Genomic DNA, 16,397 nt, shown 5'->3' with positions numbered 1-16,397 from the left:
AAATGAACATTTTAAAAGCGAAGTATAGAACAAAATAGTTGAGTATGTCAATTTTTCAAACATTTTCAGTTTGGAAAGGACTAAGAAGTAAATGTGATGATGCTCATATCAATGTGTGCAAATGTTGGACGGTGGCAATAGGAACAAGAGAAATTATGCTCAAAGCTTTGAATATATAAATACATAAATAAAATTTTACCACTCCAAACAGTTACCCATATTGAAACTTTGGCCACCTGAAATGCAACAATCTCCTGTGAGAAAAAGGAGAGAGACATTAAACTTCATTCCCTTAGAATCAAGAAGCTGGTTTCTTTAATCAGCTCGATCCATGGGAAGAGCAGGAGAATCCACAACCTTAAAAACATTCAAATACAAAAACATGTACACAGAACAAAACAGAGACCACAGCCAAACATGCAGAAAGCAATTGATTATTTAATTAGTTGTTCCTTGAAATAGGATCTTTGTTCAGTATGGAACAATGATGGATTCAATCAGCTCCTGAAGTGGAGCCAGCTCCCTTTTGTCGATCAAACCAAATTCCTGGACAAATCACACAGTATGTGTTAAAACCAATAATCATAATTGCAATAGGAGAATTTAGAAAGAGATGTATATAAATTCTATTGGCAGAGCTTCTTAATCACTGAGTCCATATGTTCAAGAACCGATCATATTCATAAAATTCCTGCCTAGACTCTATAATTCCAAGACACAATTATGTAATAGATTGATAGAGATGTATCAACTTCATTCGGTGCAATAGAAAATTTAACTACCCAAGCCCACTGCTAGCAGATATTGTCCTCTTTGAGCTTTTCCTCAAAGGTTTTTAATATGCGTCTGCTAGGGAGAGTTTTTCACACCCTTACAAAGAATGTTTTGTTCTTCTCCCCAACCGACGTGGGATCTCACAATCCACCCCCTTTGAGGTCCAGCATCCTCACTAGCACTCGTTCTCTTCTCCAATCAATGTGGGACCCCCAATCCACCCCCCCNTGGCACATCACCCAGTGTCTAGCTCTGATACCATTTGTAATGGCCCACCCTTCCTCCCTCACAAGACAAGGAAAATCTGTAGTTGCTTGCCGATCTACTTGGTATTCCTTTTAGGCTTCCACTCAATGTTTTTAAAACGCATCAGCTAAGGAAAGGTTTCCACACCCTTATAAAGAATGTTTCATTCTCCCCTCCAATCGAGGTGGTATCTCGCAGAAAACAACCAACCCACAAAACTACAAATAACCGTATAAACTACATATGTCCAAAGACAACCGAAATAATAAAGAAAAAAAAAACCTTGTTTAAATTCAAGGAAACAAACTGCCAGTAAAATGTTGGAAGAGAGCTAATACAGTAGCGTCTTCTTGATTTGTAAACTGATATTATACCGTGAAAGAGATAGAGAGAATGTTTTATAAAAAATGAAACTACTAGTAGCAATAATAAATTATAAAAATAAGCTGATTTGAACGAGTGACTTACATGTGTAAAAAGTATGAAATGCTTGAAGCACGTATTTAAATGTGCCTCCTCCTTAAGACTCACAATTTTCTGAAAGTGAGAGTGATAAATGTGGGCATATACACGGAATAACCTTTTGAATATCGTCTTCACAACCTCCTTGAAGTTGGCAGGAAATGGTGTACCTAAAAGAGGACATTGAACAATAAATAAGAACAAGACTGGAAACGGGAAGTTTTTTAGTAAACAAGACCGTTGATTACCAAGCTTCTGAGGGAATATTGATTCTTCATCAAGCTGAGATTCAATCCAATCCATTAAATATTCCACATATTTTGGAGCAGAGACCTCAATAGGCTTTTTGATTTGTACACCATCAGCCCACCTATACTCATACCTGTAAAATTTAAATTCAAGTTATTTCAGAAGAGGGAAGGACGGAAAAAAAAAACTTCAAATATAAACTAACTTAATGCTTATAAGGAAATTAGATAACTAAGCCCCACATTCATACATCAAAATAGGCATAATTTCTTGATATGGACAGGGTTTTGAATGATCTAGTTAAAAACTGAAACCATATTTAGCTGTTCAAATAAAACATGTCAAACAAAGAGAATGTCATTCAAATGCAAGGATATCATATTACCATGTGCAGATACAACCCTACCTCATACTCAAAAGTTTAACATCTAAATTTATTGCAACTACTAGTAGTAGAATCAGCAAACGAGAGAATGACCCTCAAAATATACAATGTTTCTTTTTATAAATCATCAATCATATAACAGCAAACAATATTCCAAATTGAGGTAATCCTGCATTTAGAAAGCATGATAAGTTACTCTAGATAACTGCAGTCACACAAACAAGTAAATAAAAAAAAAGTTAGAAACAATAAATAGTTTGCCTCGTACAGAGGAAATTCTAAAATTGAAGCTAAACTAATTTGTGTTAAACATCAGATAAAACTTGACTCTTTCTCCAGTTTCACTTACTTTGGTCCTGCAGTCATTGTAGGACAATTCTCTGGACTACAGAACTCTGTGAGGGTACCATATAGCAAATTCACCTGGTTAAAGAAATCCACAGCTGAAATAAAATATAAACAGCATGTTAGATATTGATTTCACATAAGAGATCCTGGCTGAATAGAAATGGTAAATAAATTTTTTAACATGTTCTGTGTAAACTAGATAAAGAATGTAACACTATTCATTAAGCACATGGAGAGAAGAAAGCGTTTATGAGAGAAATAATAAGCAGAAGGGATGATGATACATGAGAACTGTAGAAAAAATTACCAAAATTTGAAAACCATTGAACAATTCATAGAAAAAGATTTATTCCCGAAGGGAAAAAAAGGGTTGGAGAAAAAAAAAAATAAAGAAGGCAGAATCTACAACTTACTGTTTACAGCCAGCCATTCATTCAAATCCTCCCCAGTTGGGAGTCTCACTGCTTCCCTCAAATTTCCACTACCAAGTGTGGCATCGATATGCTTTTTGAGTTGAGCCCCCTGCAATTAGATAAAAACATCAATGAAACACTCATCAAGAGAAGCTATCATAAAAGAGGACTTTCACATAAGTCAAAAGGGAAACACTTTTTTAGTGACCCACATTTAGAACAAGATGATATATCATAGCTCAACCTAGAACTTTGATAAACGCCAGACTAATTAAAATTAGATAAAATAAAACACAACCTATCGTCGAATTTTTCTGTCAAATAAGCCTTGAGAACTATGTAGGGTAACGAAATAACTAGCGTTTTCTTTTTTTTTTTTTCTTTTTTTTTTTTTTNAGGAAACAACTACATTGATTAAATGAAATGATACGATGAGAACCCATCCAAAGAGAAAACAAAATATTTCTCCAATGGAATAAATGATTATTTAAGCCGTAATACTTAAAAAGATTCATATTTTTACACCAACTGAAAGCGTTAAAAACTAAAATCTCAAAGACTTTAGTCGAGAATCTTTCTTTGCCATGAAAATTTCTTGAGTTTCTTACGTGCCAAAGCTTAAAACTAACTGCCCACACTATGTTAAACAAAATCCTTTGTTTATGTGAAAGAAGATTTTGTCAACAGCAACCTTAACCAACCAACCGCAGGACTTCGATGGAGGACCAACACACCATCCAAAAGAACCGAAAAGCTCAGACCAAATTTTTAATGTACGGGAGCGGTGGAAAATAAGTGGCTCTGTATTTCACTAGCTTTCTTACAAAGATAGCACCAGTTTGGATATAGATTAAATCAGGGACATCTTTTTTGCAATCTATCGTTTCTGTAGAGGATGAGTGGCTAATAATCTAGCAAAGAAGGAACTTGATCCTTCTTAGGGAGGGGAACTTCCAAATCTTTTGATAAAGCTCCTTAGATAGTAAACAATTTCAAGACACAAGGTTTGTGACTATCAATTTTGTGAAAAAGGTTCTTAGCTGTCGAGAGCCCACGCCCATTGGTCTTGTCAATCTATAAGATGAACAGATGGGATAAGCTGGATTAAAGAGGCCCATTCCACAATTTCTACTTCGTTGAAAATCCCTCTAAAATTCAAAGTCAAGGAGCAGGAAAATACGACATTAAAATTATTTGACCCTGGTAATCGAGATTTATTAACTCAGTTTATTTACAAGAAACAGTAGTAAGCTAGTTGACTAAGGTGGTTAACCGGAGCCCAAACTCCTGAAAAAAACTTGAGTGCAAAAAGGCCATCCAGGTTTGCATGACAAAGAACCACATTTCTTGCGTTGGGGCCATGGTATTCTAAAATTGGGCATAACCACCCATTGATACATAAAAATTGTATCCTAGTCCACAGTTCAGACGGCTTTATAGAAGTCCAAATGAAAACATCTAATATCCTTTCCAACCAAATTTTCTGAAATAAAAATTATTATTACAGTTGAGGTCTCAACCTTTTAAATCATGTAGCCTATTACACATGAACGATATATCTTCAGAAGACCTCACAAGAAGCTGAGTAGACAGCGTCAACATAAAGATTCTTCCTTCTTTTCCTCACTTTTTGAAATATACATATAAAAATGTACTACCATAATCTAGTCTCTAATAAGGAATCACCCTAAGGGAAAGCAAGATTCGGATTACCTTGTTGATCGAATATCTCAAGGCAAGAACACTTGTTTGAGATTCAAATCACTCCACAAGCAAGGTCGATCAGGTCAAACTTTAGTGATTCTAAACATGCAATCTAAACTACATAGAATTGCAAAGAAACTTACCCCTTGGCTAAATTAAAGGTAAAAACACTTACCATAATGATAAGGATCACTCCAAAGAAAAGTAAAATTTAAATTACCTTGTTGATCAAATATTTCAAGGTAAGAACACTTGTTTGAGATTCGAATCACTCCACAAGCAAGATCGTTCATGTCAAGCTTGAATGATTCTAAATATGTAATCTAAACTACATAGAATTGCAAAGAAACTTAACCATTAACTAAAGGAAAGCACAAATGTTCTTTTTACTACACTTTTCAAATCTACTTTATAAAGACAACATACGTGGGTTTGTATAGCCTGAAAATGAAAACCCTTAATCTTCCATGAGGTATTTCAAGAGTTGTAACTTTCATACTTTATGACCATAATTAACCCCTATGTAAATGTAACCTCAAAGTAAATAAAAGAATTAAGTACATTAAAAAAAACACCATAATTCTAGATTATCACCCACCCAAAAGTTGTAGGCATCCAAGAATAAACAAAGCTTGATTCTTTTTTAATGTGGCATGAATTGTAACATCTTGTGATAATTTGAACAACATTTTTCATTACATTTTCCTTGAAGTTTATATTACACAATTGATGTCTTAGTTCATATCAGTCTCCCTTAAAAAAATTCATAAAAANGGTCGATCAGGTCAAACTTTAGTGATTCTAAACATGCAATCTAAACTACATAGAATTGCAAAGAAACTTACCCCTTGGCTAAATTAAAGGTAAAAACACTTACCATAATGATAAGGATCACTCCAAAGAAAAGTAAAATTTAAATTACCTTGTTGATCAAATATTTCAAGGTAAGAACACTTGTTTGAGATTCGAATCACTCCACAAGCAAGATCGTTCATGTCAAGCTTGAATGATTCTAAATATGTAATCTAAACTACATAGAATTGCAAAGAAACTTAACCATTAACTAAAGGAAAGCACAAATGTTCTTTTTACTACACTTTTCAAATCTACTTTATAAAGACAACATACGTGGGTTTGTATAGCCTGAAAATGAAAACCCTTAATCTTCCATGAGGTATTTCAAGAGTTGTAACTTTCATACTTTATGACCATAATTAACCCCTATGTAAATGTAACCTCAAAGTAAATAAAAGAATTAAGTACATTAAAAAAAACACCATAATTCTAGATTATCACCCACCCAAAAGTTGTAGGCATCCAAGAATAAACAAAGCTTGATTCTTTTTTAATGTGGCATGAATTGTAACATCTTGTGATAATTTGAACAACATTTTTCATTACATTTTCCTTGAAGTTTATATTACACAATTGATGTCTTAGTTCATATCAGTCTCCCTTAAAAAAATTCATAAAAATATACCCAATTCAAACAAATTTCAGAGGGGATATAGTTCCGAAAGAATTAAAAATTGTCACGTTCCATCACGCTCCATGGTTAAGGTTCGGGAATCATGAGAAATTCTTAACTTTGTCATGTAGTGAGAAACATCACTCCTTTTAATATCTCTTCCTTTCTTCTTTCTTCGGACCAATATCTTAACCTAAAACAAGACCCTTCCAGAAAGGCTAGAAGGCATGATAACGATTCCCCAAATAATGAAAGGATTCAATATGCAATTCAAGGAGACCACTAGCTTCCCTGGTCACCCCTTTATTAACAAATCAAGAGTGTTAATTTATTTAAAATCATTTACATTCAAATAATCAATGAAATAAATAAATAAAAATTAATTAATAAAAAAAATAAAAAATAAAAACTCAATGTTTGTTTTAGAAGTAATAAGGAGGCCAAACCTTACTCCCCGATGGTGCACTCTTCTTGGGGCGAAAAGTCCTTTGATTTCTGCTGCAACACAAAATTTTGGGATGGATTATAAACAGCATATGTGATTGGGGCATAAATAGCACGCAAACACCAACATTAATGACAAGCTTTCATTGAATCACAAAACTAAGATGTCATGACATTGATAGAATAGTGAGAGCAACAAAAGAGATAAAAGTAATAATTGTAGCAGAGGTTTGACAGTGCAAGGTTCATACTTTTAGCATTCCAAGTAATGCTAAGCCACCGCCTATAGTTCACACTATTCTTGTTATCTGGGACTCTTCTTAAGAAGTAAAATCAAGCATCATAATCCTAACTAGATTCTTTCTAACCTTCTAACCCTCAGATAAGTATTCCTATTTACGCGTTCTAAAGACGATAAATAAACTTGACCTTGTTATTGATGGGGAAAAGTACCAAATTGATGAGAAAATATGATATCAACCAACTCAAGACCAAAGAAGTTTATGACAAGCTACTCCAATTGAAATGACTAACCAAGAAATAATTGTAATTACGAAATAGCTCAGAGAGACAGCCTCTATAAAAGCCCAAAAATTTAAGAGTCTCCTATTTTCTTCCCAATTCCAGTCTTTGTACTCAAAATCTAACATACCTAAGATCTATAAACTATATGAAAGAAATTCAACTCAGTCGAATTTCCAACCAAGTAGATTATCTTCCTAAATAACAAGTACTCCATCCCATCATAATCTTATTTTTCTGACATAACGTCTATCTTATTCCCTTAACTATTTGGAAAGCTTTCCAGCCACAACTTATCAACATCTTCAAAACCTAAATTTTTTAACGCTTAGCCATGATATTTATGTAGCTTAAATGTAAATTGCAGAGAAATTGGTTACAATTCCTCGAAATGCTTAGCATGCTGATCTTGTCGATTAAACACGCCACAACCATTAAAATTTGGTGGAACCATTCCACGAAGCAATTGAAAACTCTGAATTTCACATTGTCACTGTGAGTATTATGTTATGTTTCTGTATTGATAATCTCGGTTGGTAGAACTCTTTCTTCCTCCTGAGTAATAGACCATTTATTCTAAAATAATTCTTTAATTCTTCCCAGAAGGAAAGCTTCCTGCACTACGCTCAACTACCTAACCACAAAATGCCCCATCTTTACAATTGGGACTGGTGTGAATTACTAATTTGTTGCATCTTAAATCAAGAGGCAAATTGTCAATCACTGACAGCTTTTCACGCACTCAAAATGAACACGGGGTAATTTGGAAGGAAAATGAATAATTACCGACAGATCGCCGATACGGAATTGTGGCAGAACAATCAATCCAAATAATAGTAATAATAAATAAATAAATTAGCAGCTTCTCACAAAGAGATATGAACCGAATTTCACAGGACAAAGACAAGCACGAACGATACGGCTATCAGATACAAATCAAGCATACATAAATCGAAATCAACTCACACACAAGACGCATCTGCACATGCATGAAGAACGAATACGTTAACTAAAAATCAAGATGCTCAAATCGCATCAGAAAAATACTCAAAATGTAATAAACAAGAAAGCAGATCTGATGAAGCTGAAAGAGAAAATCGGAGAATCGTAATCAAACAATCAAAATCAAGAAACCAACTGAATTCCGTTTCATCAGAAAGAAGGAAAACAAACGAGAAAGATAAGGAAATTGATCGCTTCGTTGAGGAAATTTTCCATGAAAGATCGTCAATGATTTCAACTTACCTGCCTAGACCGAAGAGACTCATCGCTTCAGAGAAGGAAGAACAAGCGCACAAGAGAAAAGCTCGATTTCTGGTCTTCGCGTTGTGTCGTTGGGTTGAAGAAGAAAGGGAAATAAAAAATAATAAATAATAAATAAATAATAAATAATAAATAATAAATAATAAATAATAAAAATAAAAACACTAACTTTTGTCTTTTTGCACGATTTTCCCTTTAATTGTTTCCACCTTTTACTGTGATTCCACTATTTTTCTTTTTCTTTTTTTTCTATTAAATTTTATTTCAAATTAATTGAAATACCAATTTTACCCTCCATTTAAAAAAATATATATTTTTAAAATTTCAAAAATTCTTTAAATTTTAAAAATATCTTAAACTTCAAAATAATAATAATAATAAATAATTCAAAAATATCTTTAACCCGTTAATATATGAACGGCATCGTTAATACTATATTACACGGTTAATATATGAACGGTATAGTTTATACTATGAATAGGTTAGGATTTTAATTTTTAATTTTTTTAATATATTTAATATTTTGGGGAAAATAACGAGAAGTTTAAATTTAAAAAATATAAATAAATAAATGAGACCTTTTTTTTACCGTGGAGTTGGATATGAACCACGACTAACGAATTTTCATACCTCAAGGTTAAGCTACCACAAATCTTATGTGAACTCATCAAAGAAAATTCTAGAAGATGTTGGAGACCTCCCTTATATGTTGTGCAAAGTTGAGCTTCAAGAAAGAGATAATTAAATGCACTTTAAGTTGCATTTATTGAACTCTGCTAAATTATGAAACTAGTAGGACTAATATGCACGTTTCATTCATTATACTATTTAATTACAGTTTAACTATTTGTTTGTGATATTTAAGGTAGTTTTAAAAATAGTTATTCAATATGATAATACGTTACGCCTAAATTTATTAAAATTGAAACAATATATTATTATAAGTTATATAATATTGTAAAGTATTTAATATGTAAAATTTATAATAATAATTAAGATTAAATTAAATATTTAATTTGTATGATAGAAAGAGAATATTACTTGTGTGATAAAATATTATATAAAATATATAAATTATTGACTTTCTATTTTTTAATTAAATTATTATTATTATTTTATTTTTTTATTTTAACAAATTTGATGGGAGAAATTGAAGGCTTTTGAAATTAGAAAGTGAGACATAATATTGGTTAAAAAAAATTTATACTCACTCAAATTTGATGGAAGAATTCATAGCTAAGTTGAAATTCAAATATTACATAAATAACTAAAATCAGATGAAATTCAAATATTTAATATTCTAAAATCGGTTGGATCATCTGAAGTGTCGGTTGTAGTACAGAATCATATCTTTGATCGTCTCTTATTGCACGACTTCCACTATGAAAGAATTCAAGTGGTCATTCTTCTCTTGCTAAGTTGCTGCTCCTCGAGATCTTTTTGTAATTTTCTTTTAAGTCTTTCGTTCTTTTTGAATCGGCATAAAACATAATCTGAATCTACCGCTTGTTGTATCGAATCTTGATGTAAGCTATATTCATGCATAATCCATTCCCCATGATGCTCGGGCAACTGGACATTCTCGTACCTAAAATGTATTCAATGACTTAAATGTTCCAAGGACACAAACATAAGGTTAAAGATTCTAACAAAAATTGAAATCAAAATGACAGAACGAACCTAAAGCGTTTGCAATAGCCGATTATTGTTTTATCGGTTTTGGTAGCAAAAATTGGACTGGCCGAGTTCTCCCCACTCCATGTACCGTTGGCCAAGCCGACCTTACGGTTGATATGCGCTGACAAACGTCCAGAGTTATTGGTTGACCTCTTGAGTTTGGTGAAGAAATAGAGATCTTCGCCGTCGATGCCTCCGAACCGTAGCCAGATTTCCCATGGCTCCATTTCTCCATAAAGATCACAGTCCAAGACTGCACGTTTGAAATATGGTTGGCCATGAATCTTCCAATGCAAATACTGAAGAAGTTGTGGATCGGTAGGCCTGAATCTCACTCCCACGGGCAAGAGAGAGCGATCATGAGAACCCATTAGTATTTGAGAAAGACTCCGTGTATGTATTTCTCGTGAATGTATTTCTTGATATTCTTGGAATGAGCTTTTATAAGTCTGTATTAAAATTTAAAAGATATTTGATGGTAATAAATATGAGATCAAAATATTTTAAAATTTAAAAGATATTTGATTGTAATTAAAATTCGATTAAAATATTTTAAAATTTAAAAGATAATTGTAAAATATTAAAAAGAATATTTTATAGTTATTTGATTGTAATTGAAATCTGATTAAAATATTTTAAAATTTAAAAGATAATTGTAAAATATTACAAAGAATATTTTATGGTTATTTGATTATAATAGAAATCTAATTAAAATATTTTAAAATGTAAAAAAAGAAAAAAAAAAATTTGTATTATTAATTGTTAAAATTAATCGACAAATTAGGTTCTAAAATATAGGCTAAATTAATAAAAATGGGTCGGAAGTAATTACATATATTTTTAAAATGGTTCAATAATATCTTAAATTTTTAAAAAAAAAATTGAAAAGTTTTAAAGCGCACACATATTTTGTATAAATTGCGAAACGAGGCATAACAAAAAGGCCAAAAAGTTTGTTTAATTATAATAGTGGCCCAGGTTGGTTTTGTTCTTAAGCAGCCTTAGTTTGAACCAAAATTGGACGAAATTCAACTAACCACATACAAACCCTAAAGCCTCCTTCCAACAATTTCAACAAACACATTCACCCATTCTTTATCAAATTTTAATGGATTCTCGTAATCGCTCTCTCTTGCCTGTGGGCGTGAAATTCAAGCCTACCGATCAACAGCTTCTTCAGTATCTAAACTTCAAGATTCACGCCCTCCCATATTTCAAAGGTGCAGTCTTGGATTGTGATCTTTACGGAGAAATCGAGCCATGGGAAATCTGGCTACGGTTTGGAGGCATCAACGGCCAATATCTCTATTTTTTCACCAAACTCAAGAGGCTAACCAATAACTCCGAACATCTGTGGGCGCATATCAATCGCAAGATTGGCTTGGCCAACGGTACATGGAGTGGCGAGAACTCGGCCAGTCCAATTTTTGCTACCAAAACCGATAAACAAATAATCGGCTATTGCAAGTGCTTCAGGTTCGTTCTATTATTTTGATTTCAATTTTCGTTAAGAATCTTTAATCTTTTGTTTGTGTTCTTGGAACATTTAGGTACGAGAATGTCCAATTGCCCGAGCACCATGGTGAATGGTTTATGCATGAATATAGCTTGCATCAAGATTCAATACACCAAGTTGTAGACTCGGATTATGTTTTATGTCGACTTAGCAAGAATGAAAGAGTTAAAAGAAAATTACTAAAAAATCTTGAGCTACAGCAACATAGCAAGAAAAGAATAATGGCGCCGGGATCGACCATTGAACAAGACACTATGTCTGACGTGACCATCGATCAAGATTTCGATTTATAATTTTGACAATGAATGGTGCTTCTGCATTTTTTTTTTTAATCTGAGATTTCGTTTATTAGAATCCATAACTCAAAATTTACGTGTTCTAAGAACTTCATAGTTAGGAGTTGAGCAATTTTATGTTGAGCAAACTCATGGAAATTTTCCTAAAATGCACGTGAAAATAAAAACACATGCTAAAAAGACTCGTGTTAGTCTGTGAGGATAGTCTTCACTCTTAGAAATGACAAGTAATGTGATCATGTCGTAGGAGATGCAATCTCCACTCTTAGAAACGAGGAGTAAGTAATGTGACCATCTTGCACGATATGCAGTCTTCACTGTTAGAAGCAAGGAGTACGTACCATGACTATGTCGGAGGAGATGCAATGGAATCTCGAGACTATCAGGTGTCGGAGGAGATGCATTACGTGAGGATAGTCTTCACTCTTAGAAGCAAGGAGTAAGTAATGTGACCATGTTGTAGGAGATGCAGTGGAATGTCGGGGCTATCAGGTGCTAAATTCAGATTTCGAATCCTGCTCCAATTCCTGGACATGGAGCGTTATGTGAGGATAGTCTTCACTCTTAGAAGAAAGGAGTAAGTAACATGACCATGTCGCAGGACATGCAGTGGAGTGTCGGGGCTATCAGGTGCTGAATTTGAATTTTGAATCCTACTCTGATTCTTAGGCATGGGGCGTTCAGGTGCCGAATTTGAATTTTCCAAGGCATGATCCTTGAAAATTAAAAAAAAAAAAAAGAATTATAGTTTTCCACTTGATTTCGTTTGTATTTGTCCCCTCCATAGGGAACAAATTACAATTAATTTTAAGCGTGACACGTTTGTACTTATTAAACACAATTATTGTATATCAATAAACAAATAATTTTTATGCTAAAACAAACAAAAAAAAAAAATCAATAAATAAATAATAGATAAAGAATGTTGTGTTCCCCTCCCGAAGGGACGTGACATCTCACAATCTACTTCCTTTCAGGGCTTAGCGTCCTCATTGAAACTAGTTTCTCTCTCCAATCGATGTGGGATCTCATAATTCACCTCCTTTCGGGACCCAACGTCCTCGTTGGCACTAGTTTCTCTCTCTAATCAATGTGAGATCTCACAATCCCACCCCTTCAGGACCCAACATCCTCGCTGGTAAACCGCCCGATATCCACCCCCTTTGGGATACATCGTCCTCACTAGCATGCCGTTAGCAGTTGTCCTCTTTAGACTTTCCCTTTTGGGCTTCCCCCTTAGGTTTTTAAAGTGTCTGTTAGGGAGAGGGAGAGGTTTCCATACCCTTGCAAAGAATGTTTTGTTCTCCTCTCCAACAGACGTGGGATTTCACAATCCCACCCCCTTTTGGGACCCAACATCCTCGCTGGTAAACCGCCCGGTGTTCACCCCCTTTGGGACATAGCATCCTCACTGGCACACTGCTAGCATATATTGTCCTCTTTGGACTTTCCCTTTCGAGCTTTCCCTTAAGGTTTTCAAAACGCCTCTACTAGATAGATTTTCACATCCTTATAAATAATATTTCGTTCCTCATCCCAACGAATTTGGGATCACACAATCCACCCCCTTCGGAGCCAACGTTCTCACTGGCACTCATTCCACTCTCAATCGATGTGAGATCTCACATTGGTTCTTGTAAGGAACCGAACAATAAAATGGAGGGTCACCCCGTAGAATGATCTGGATTACTACTTTAGGTCACTATGATGGCTAATTACTCGAGCACACAATGTGTAATTACCATAAAATTATTTTTTACCATAGCAAATATATCATTCATAAAGGAATTGAATACAAAATAAATAAATTGTTGATTAACGTAGATATATTTAAGTTCTTGCTTAGAGTAAATTAAGGAATAATTTAAAACTTAAAAAGCTGATTAACAGTCCGTAATCGGTTGTTATCGTCCAATTAGCCATAAATTCTAGATTCTTCTATAAATACAAGCAAACTAATTGCCGTTGCTCCACAAACTCTCAAATCCGAGTTCATCTTGCGTTCTTCATTTCAATTTCTCTCTCTCTCTCGCGCGCGCGCGCGCACTAATCCACGAGCACGATCAAGTCCTAACCGCCTCTGTGCGGACTTGAAGTTGAATGATCAATTAAAGATTCAAAACTCCTCTGATATATATTTCAAATCTTCAATCGCTTTTGATGAGGAGAGACGGAGATGAAGCGCCGATTTCGGCTTCGCAGATCGATCGGAAACCAGAGCAGACTGCATCCGCGGCGGAGCTTGGCGAGAAGGAATTTCAACCTAATTCGACCGGCGCTGGCTCTCCGCTTCACTTTGACGGCACCAAGGAGGAGCTCCGCCGTGCAGAAACTGAACAGCCGATAGTCGGCGATTCCAGCCACCAGGTAAACAAACGCTACTGAGAATCGTTACTTAGAAGTGAAAAGAAAAAGGAAAATCTGATTTATTCCCTCTGCTGATGCGATTAATCTTTCTTCTGGTTTGCGTGTGCTTGTTTGTTGATTGTGCTTCTTCTTAGCGTTCTTTCAATTTCTTAAGCCATCGCTAGTAACAGAGATCTCCCTGGCAGTTGGAATTGGAATTCGGAATCCGAAACCATTCCCTTTCAGCGCCAACCTTAAGGAGTTTTAATTATTTTTTAAAATTTTTATTTTTATTTATTTTTCTTTTCGTCAAATATTAAATATTTATAAGTCACAATTGATCCTACTATAGTTACAAATTATATATATATATATATATATATATATATATATATATTTTTTTTTTTTTTTAAACTACCGTAGGATTTGGTTGGATTGCAACCTAATTTTTAATTCGACAGGGTTAACTGAACAAAAAAATATATATATATACATATATATATATATATAATTTACAAATGGAACTGATTTTCGATTTTAAAAAATTCAACCCAACATAAATCACAAATCAGGTTTAAAATAAAAAAAGAATATATATATATAATTTATAAATGGAATTGATTTTCAATTTTAAAAAATTCAACCCAACATGAATCACAAATAAGGTTTAAAATGATTAATCTTTTAAATTCAAGAAACTATATGTCATTTTAATAAATAAGGTTTAAAATGATCCATTTTTAAATTCGAAAAACTAAATGACATTTTAATAATTAAGAACCAAATAAAACAAATTTAAAATTTTAAAGATGAAAATAGTTTTTAAATTTATTTTAAAAATTTAAGGATTTAAGGTAAGATAAAATTAAAAATAAAAATATTTAAATAAGATTTAAGTATAAGTTAAATTTAGTATATTAAACTTACATTAGAGGTTAATCTTCTAATATTTTTTTATCTGGACTAAATTTTTATTAAATAATAAATTAATTAACACGACCTTAAGTAGCTCATATTTATCAAGAATATAATATAATTTAATAAAGTCGAAGGTTTAAATATTTCTCGAACTATATTTGAATATTATGATATATACATATATAATATAATGTAATGTAACAGTATATATATATATATATATATATATAGATAGATGTGACGTTTATTTAACTAAATCCAACCCTCAAAGATAGGCGTGATGGAATCATAAAGTGGAAACAAAGAAAATAGTAAAGCTTAAAAAGTGCTTTTGTGGTGAAAAATTCCGATTCCAAAAAAATTAATGATTAAATGTAAATATATGTACGAGGTAATCATAGTTTAACGAGTCCATCAAAAGTTTAGATATTCGAATTTTTTATTATTTAAAAAATAAATATAAATATTTTTTAAGGCAAATTTAAAATAAGCTTAAAGATTTAAAAAGTTGGTATAATTTCTATAAATTATTTTTAAAAATTAAACATGGCTAAAGATTTCTTAATCTTTAATTAGTTTTTAAAAAATGAGAAAATTCTTTGTTTATTTTATTTATTTTAGTCCTTAAATTGTTTTAAAATAATGGTTTTAATTATTATATTTATTTTAATTTGAAAAAAAAAATTAATAAAGTAATTTTGAGTAGAAATAAATATTAAATAAAATATATTTAAGAATATAGGTTAAAATTTGGGCGAATTTTAGAATGTTAGTAATTAGAGGGGCCCAATCACAATTTTGTATTACTTTCAGCATAGACAAGATTACGTGGACAGTGGGGCCCACAAATTAGGTCAAAACAAGGAAAGGAGATTCATTGACGTGGCACAGTAAGATTCAAAAGGGGAACACCTTGCGAAATGCAAATATTCGTCATTTCCTAAATGCCACGTACGACTTTTGACCTTTTTAATTAAAATATAAATAAAAAATAAAATTTATTTTTTAGAAAAAAATAAAATTATATATATATATATTAAATTGTAGAATTTGGGAAATTTTATTTTATTTTATTTTATTTTGTTCTTCGTTGTTCTTTTGTCTTGTATGTTAAGTTCTGAAACTCCGTGGTGCTTTATGGGCTCATGGCGGTAGTTTTCTCCGTTTGTTCCACGGCGGAGGCGATATTGCAGTAATGCATCCCTCACCTCCGGCGATTGATTTTCCTTCATGGTTTGTTCTCTCTTCTGCTTCATTTTTCTTTTGTTCACTTGTTCTTTCGGATGTCGCTTTTACCTCAAGATCTTGATCTTTTTTTTTTTTTTTTTTTTTTTTTTTTTTTTTTTTTTTTTTTTTTTTTTTTTTT

The 16,397-nt window shown here is 32.7% G+C and overlaps 4 protein-coding genes across 5 annotated transcripts in view; 2 read left to right on the top strand and 2 right to left on the bottom strand.

The window, feature by feature from the left end:
• Positions 1-141: 141 nt before the first annotated feature.
• On the bottom strand, positions 142-8,375 carry LOC111811890 (MOB kinase activator-like 1A). 2 transcript variants are annotated; one of them, XM_023698940.1, is made up of 7 exons: positions 8,261-8,375; positions 6,496-6,544; positions 2,878-2,986; positions 2,466-2,559; positions 1,731-1,864; positions 1,489-1,652; positions 142-546 (listed from the first exon to the last, which is right to left on the bottom strand). In XM_023698940.1, exons 1-7 carry the CDS (start codon positions 8,281-8,283, stop codon positions 472-474), a joined length of 648 nt encoding a protein of 215 aa, XP_023554708.1. In that variant the 5' UTR covers positions 8,284-8,375; the 3' UTR covers positions 142-471. The 2 variants fall into 2 exon arrangements, with proteins under 2 accessions (XP_023554708.1, XP_023554707.1); XM_023698939.1 differs by having other exon boundaries at positions 6,496-6,547; positions 8,261-8,368.
• A 1,295-nt stretch (positions 8,376-9,670) lies between these two features.
• LOC111776336 (NAC domain-containing protein 72-like) lies at positions 9,671-10,326 on the bottom strand. The gene is made up of 2 exons (XM_023655766.1): positions 9,959-10,326; positions 9,671-9,866 (listed from the first exon to the last, which is right to left on the bottom strand). Exons 1-2 carry the CDS (start codon positions 10,324-10,326, stop codon positions 9,671-9,673), a joined length of 564 nt encoding a protein of 187 aa, XP_023511534.1.
• A 737-nt stretch (positions 10,327-11,063) lies between these two features.
• Positions 11,064-11,851, top strand: LOC111776335 (NAC domain-containing protein 30-like). The gene is made up of 2 exons (XM_023655765.1): positions 11,064-11,431; positions 11,506-11,851. Exons 1-2 carry the CDS (start codon positions 11,064-11,066, stop codon positions 11,762-11,764), a joined length of 627 nt encoding a protein of 208 aa, XP_023511533.1. The 3' UTR covers positions 11,765-11,851.
• A 4,240-nt stretch (positions 11,852-16,091) lies between these two features.
• The window catches only part of LOC111811097 (probable polyamine transporter At1g31830), a 3,358-nt gene continuing 3,052 nt past the window's right edge, over positions 16,092-16,397 (top strand). The window contains exon 1 of the mRNA XM_023697826.1: positions 16,092-16,264. Within this exon, the coding sequence (XP_023553594.1) occupies positions 16,262-16,264 (3 nt within the window). The 5' untranslated portion in view covers positions 16,092-16,261. The remainder of the gene's footprint in view (positions 16,265-16,397) is intronic.

This window comes from Cucurbita pepo, chromosome LG15 (genome assembly GCF_002806865.2).
Source record: "Cucurbita pepo subsp. pepo cultivar mu-cu-16 chromosome LG15, ASM280686v2, whole genome shotgun sequence".
NCBI lineage: Eukaryota > Viridiplantae > Streptophyta > Magnoliopsida > Cucurbitales > Cucurbitaceae > Cucurbita > Cucurbita pepo.
This window is presented reverse-complemented; position numbering and strand designations above follow the sequence as displayed.

Bases quoted from the DNA above. Each gene is read 5' to 3' on its own strand.
- LOC111811890 (XM_023698939.1), bottom strand. From the start codon at position 8,283: ATGAGTCTCTTCGGTCTAGGCAG. The intron at 6,548-8,260 runs GTAAGTTGAAAT...TTTGTGTTGCAG, and splicing joins AGTCTCTTCGGTCTAGGCAG to CAGAAATCAAAGGACTTTTC. The intron at 1,865-2,465 runs GTAAGTGAAACT...TAAATTTTACAG, and splicing joins ACAATGACTGCAGGACCAAA to GTATGAGTATAGGTGGGCTG.
- LOC111776336 (XM_023655766.1), bottom strand. From the start codon at position 10,326: ATGGGTTCTCATGATCGCTCTCTCTTGCCCGTGGGAGTGAGATTCAGG. The intron at 9,867-9,958 runs GTTCGTTCTGTC...AATACATTTTAG, and splicing joins GGCTATTGCAAACGCTTTAG to GTACGAGAATGTCCAGTTGC.
- LOC111776335 (XM_023655765.1), top strand. From the start codon at position 11,064: ATGGATTCTCGTAATCGCTCTCTCTTGCCTGTGGGCGTGAAATTCAAG. The intron at 11,432-11,505 runs GTTCGTTCTATT...TGGAACATTTAG, and splicing joins GGCTATTGCAAGTGCTTCAG to GTACGAGAATGTCCAATTGC.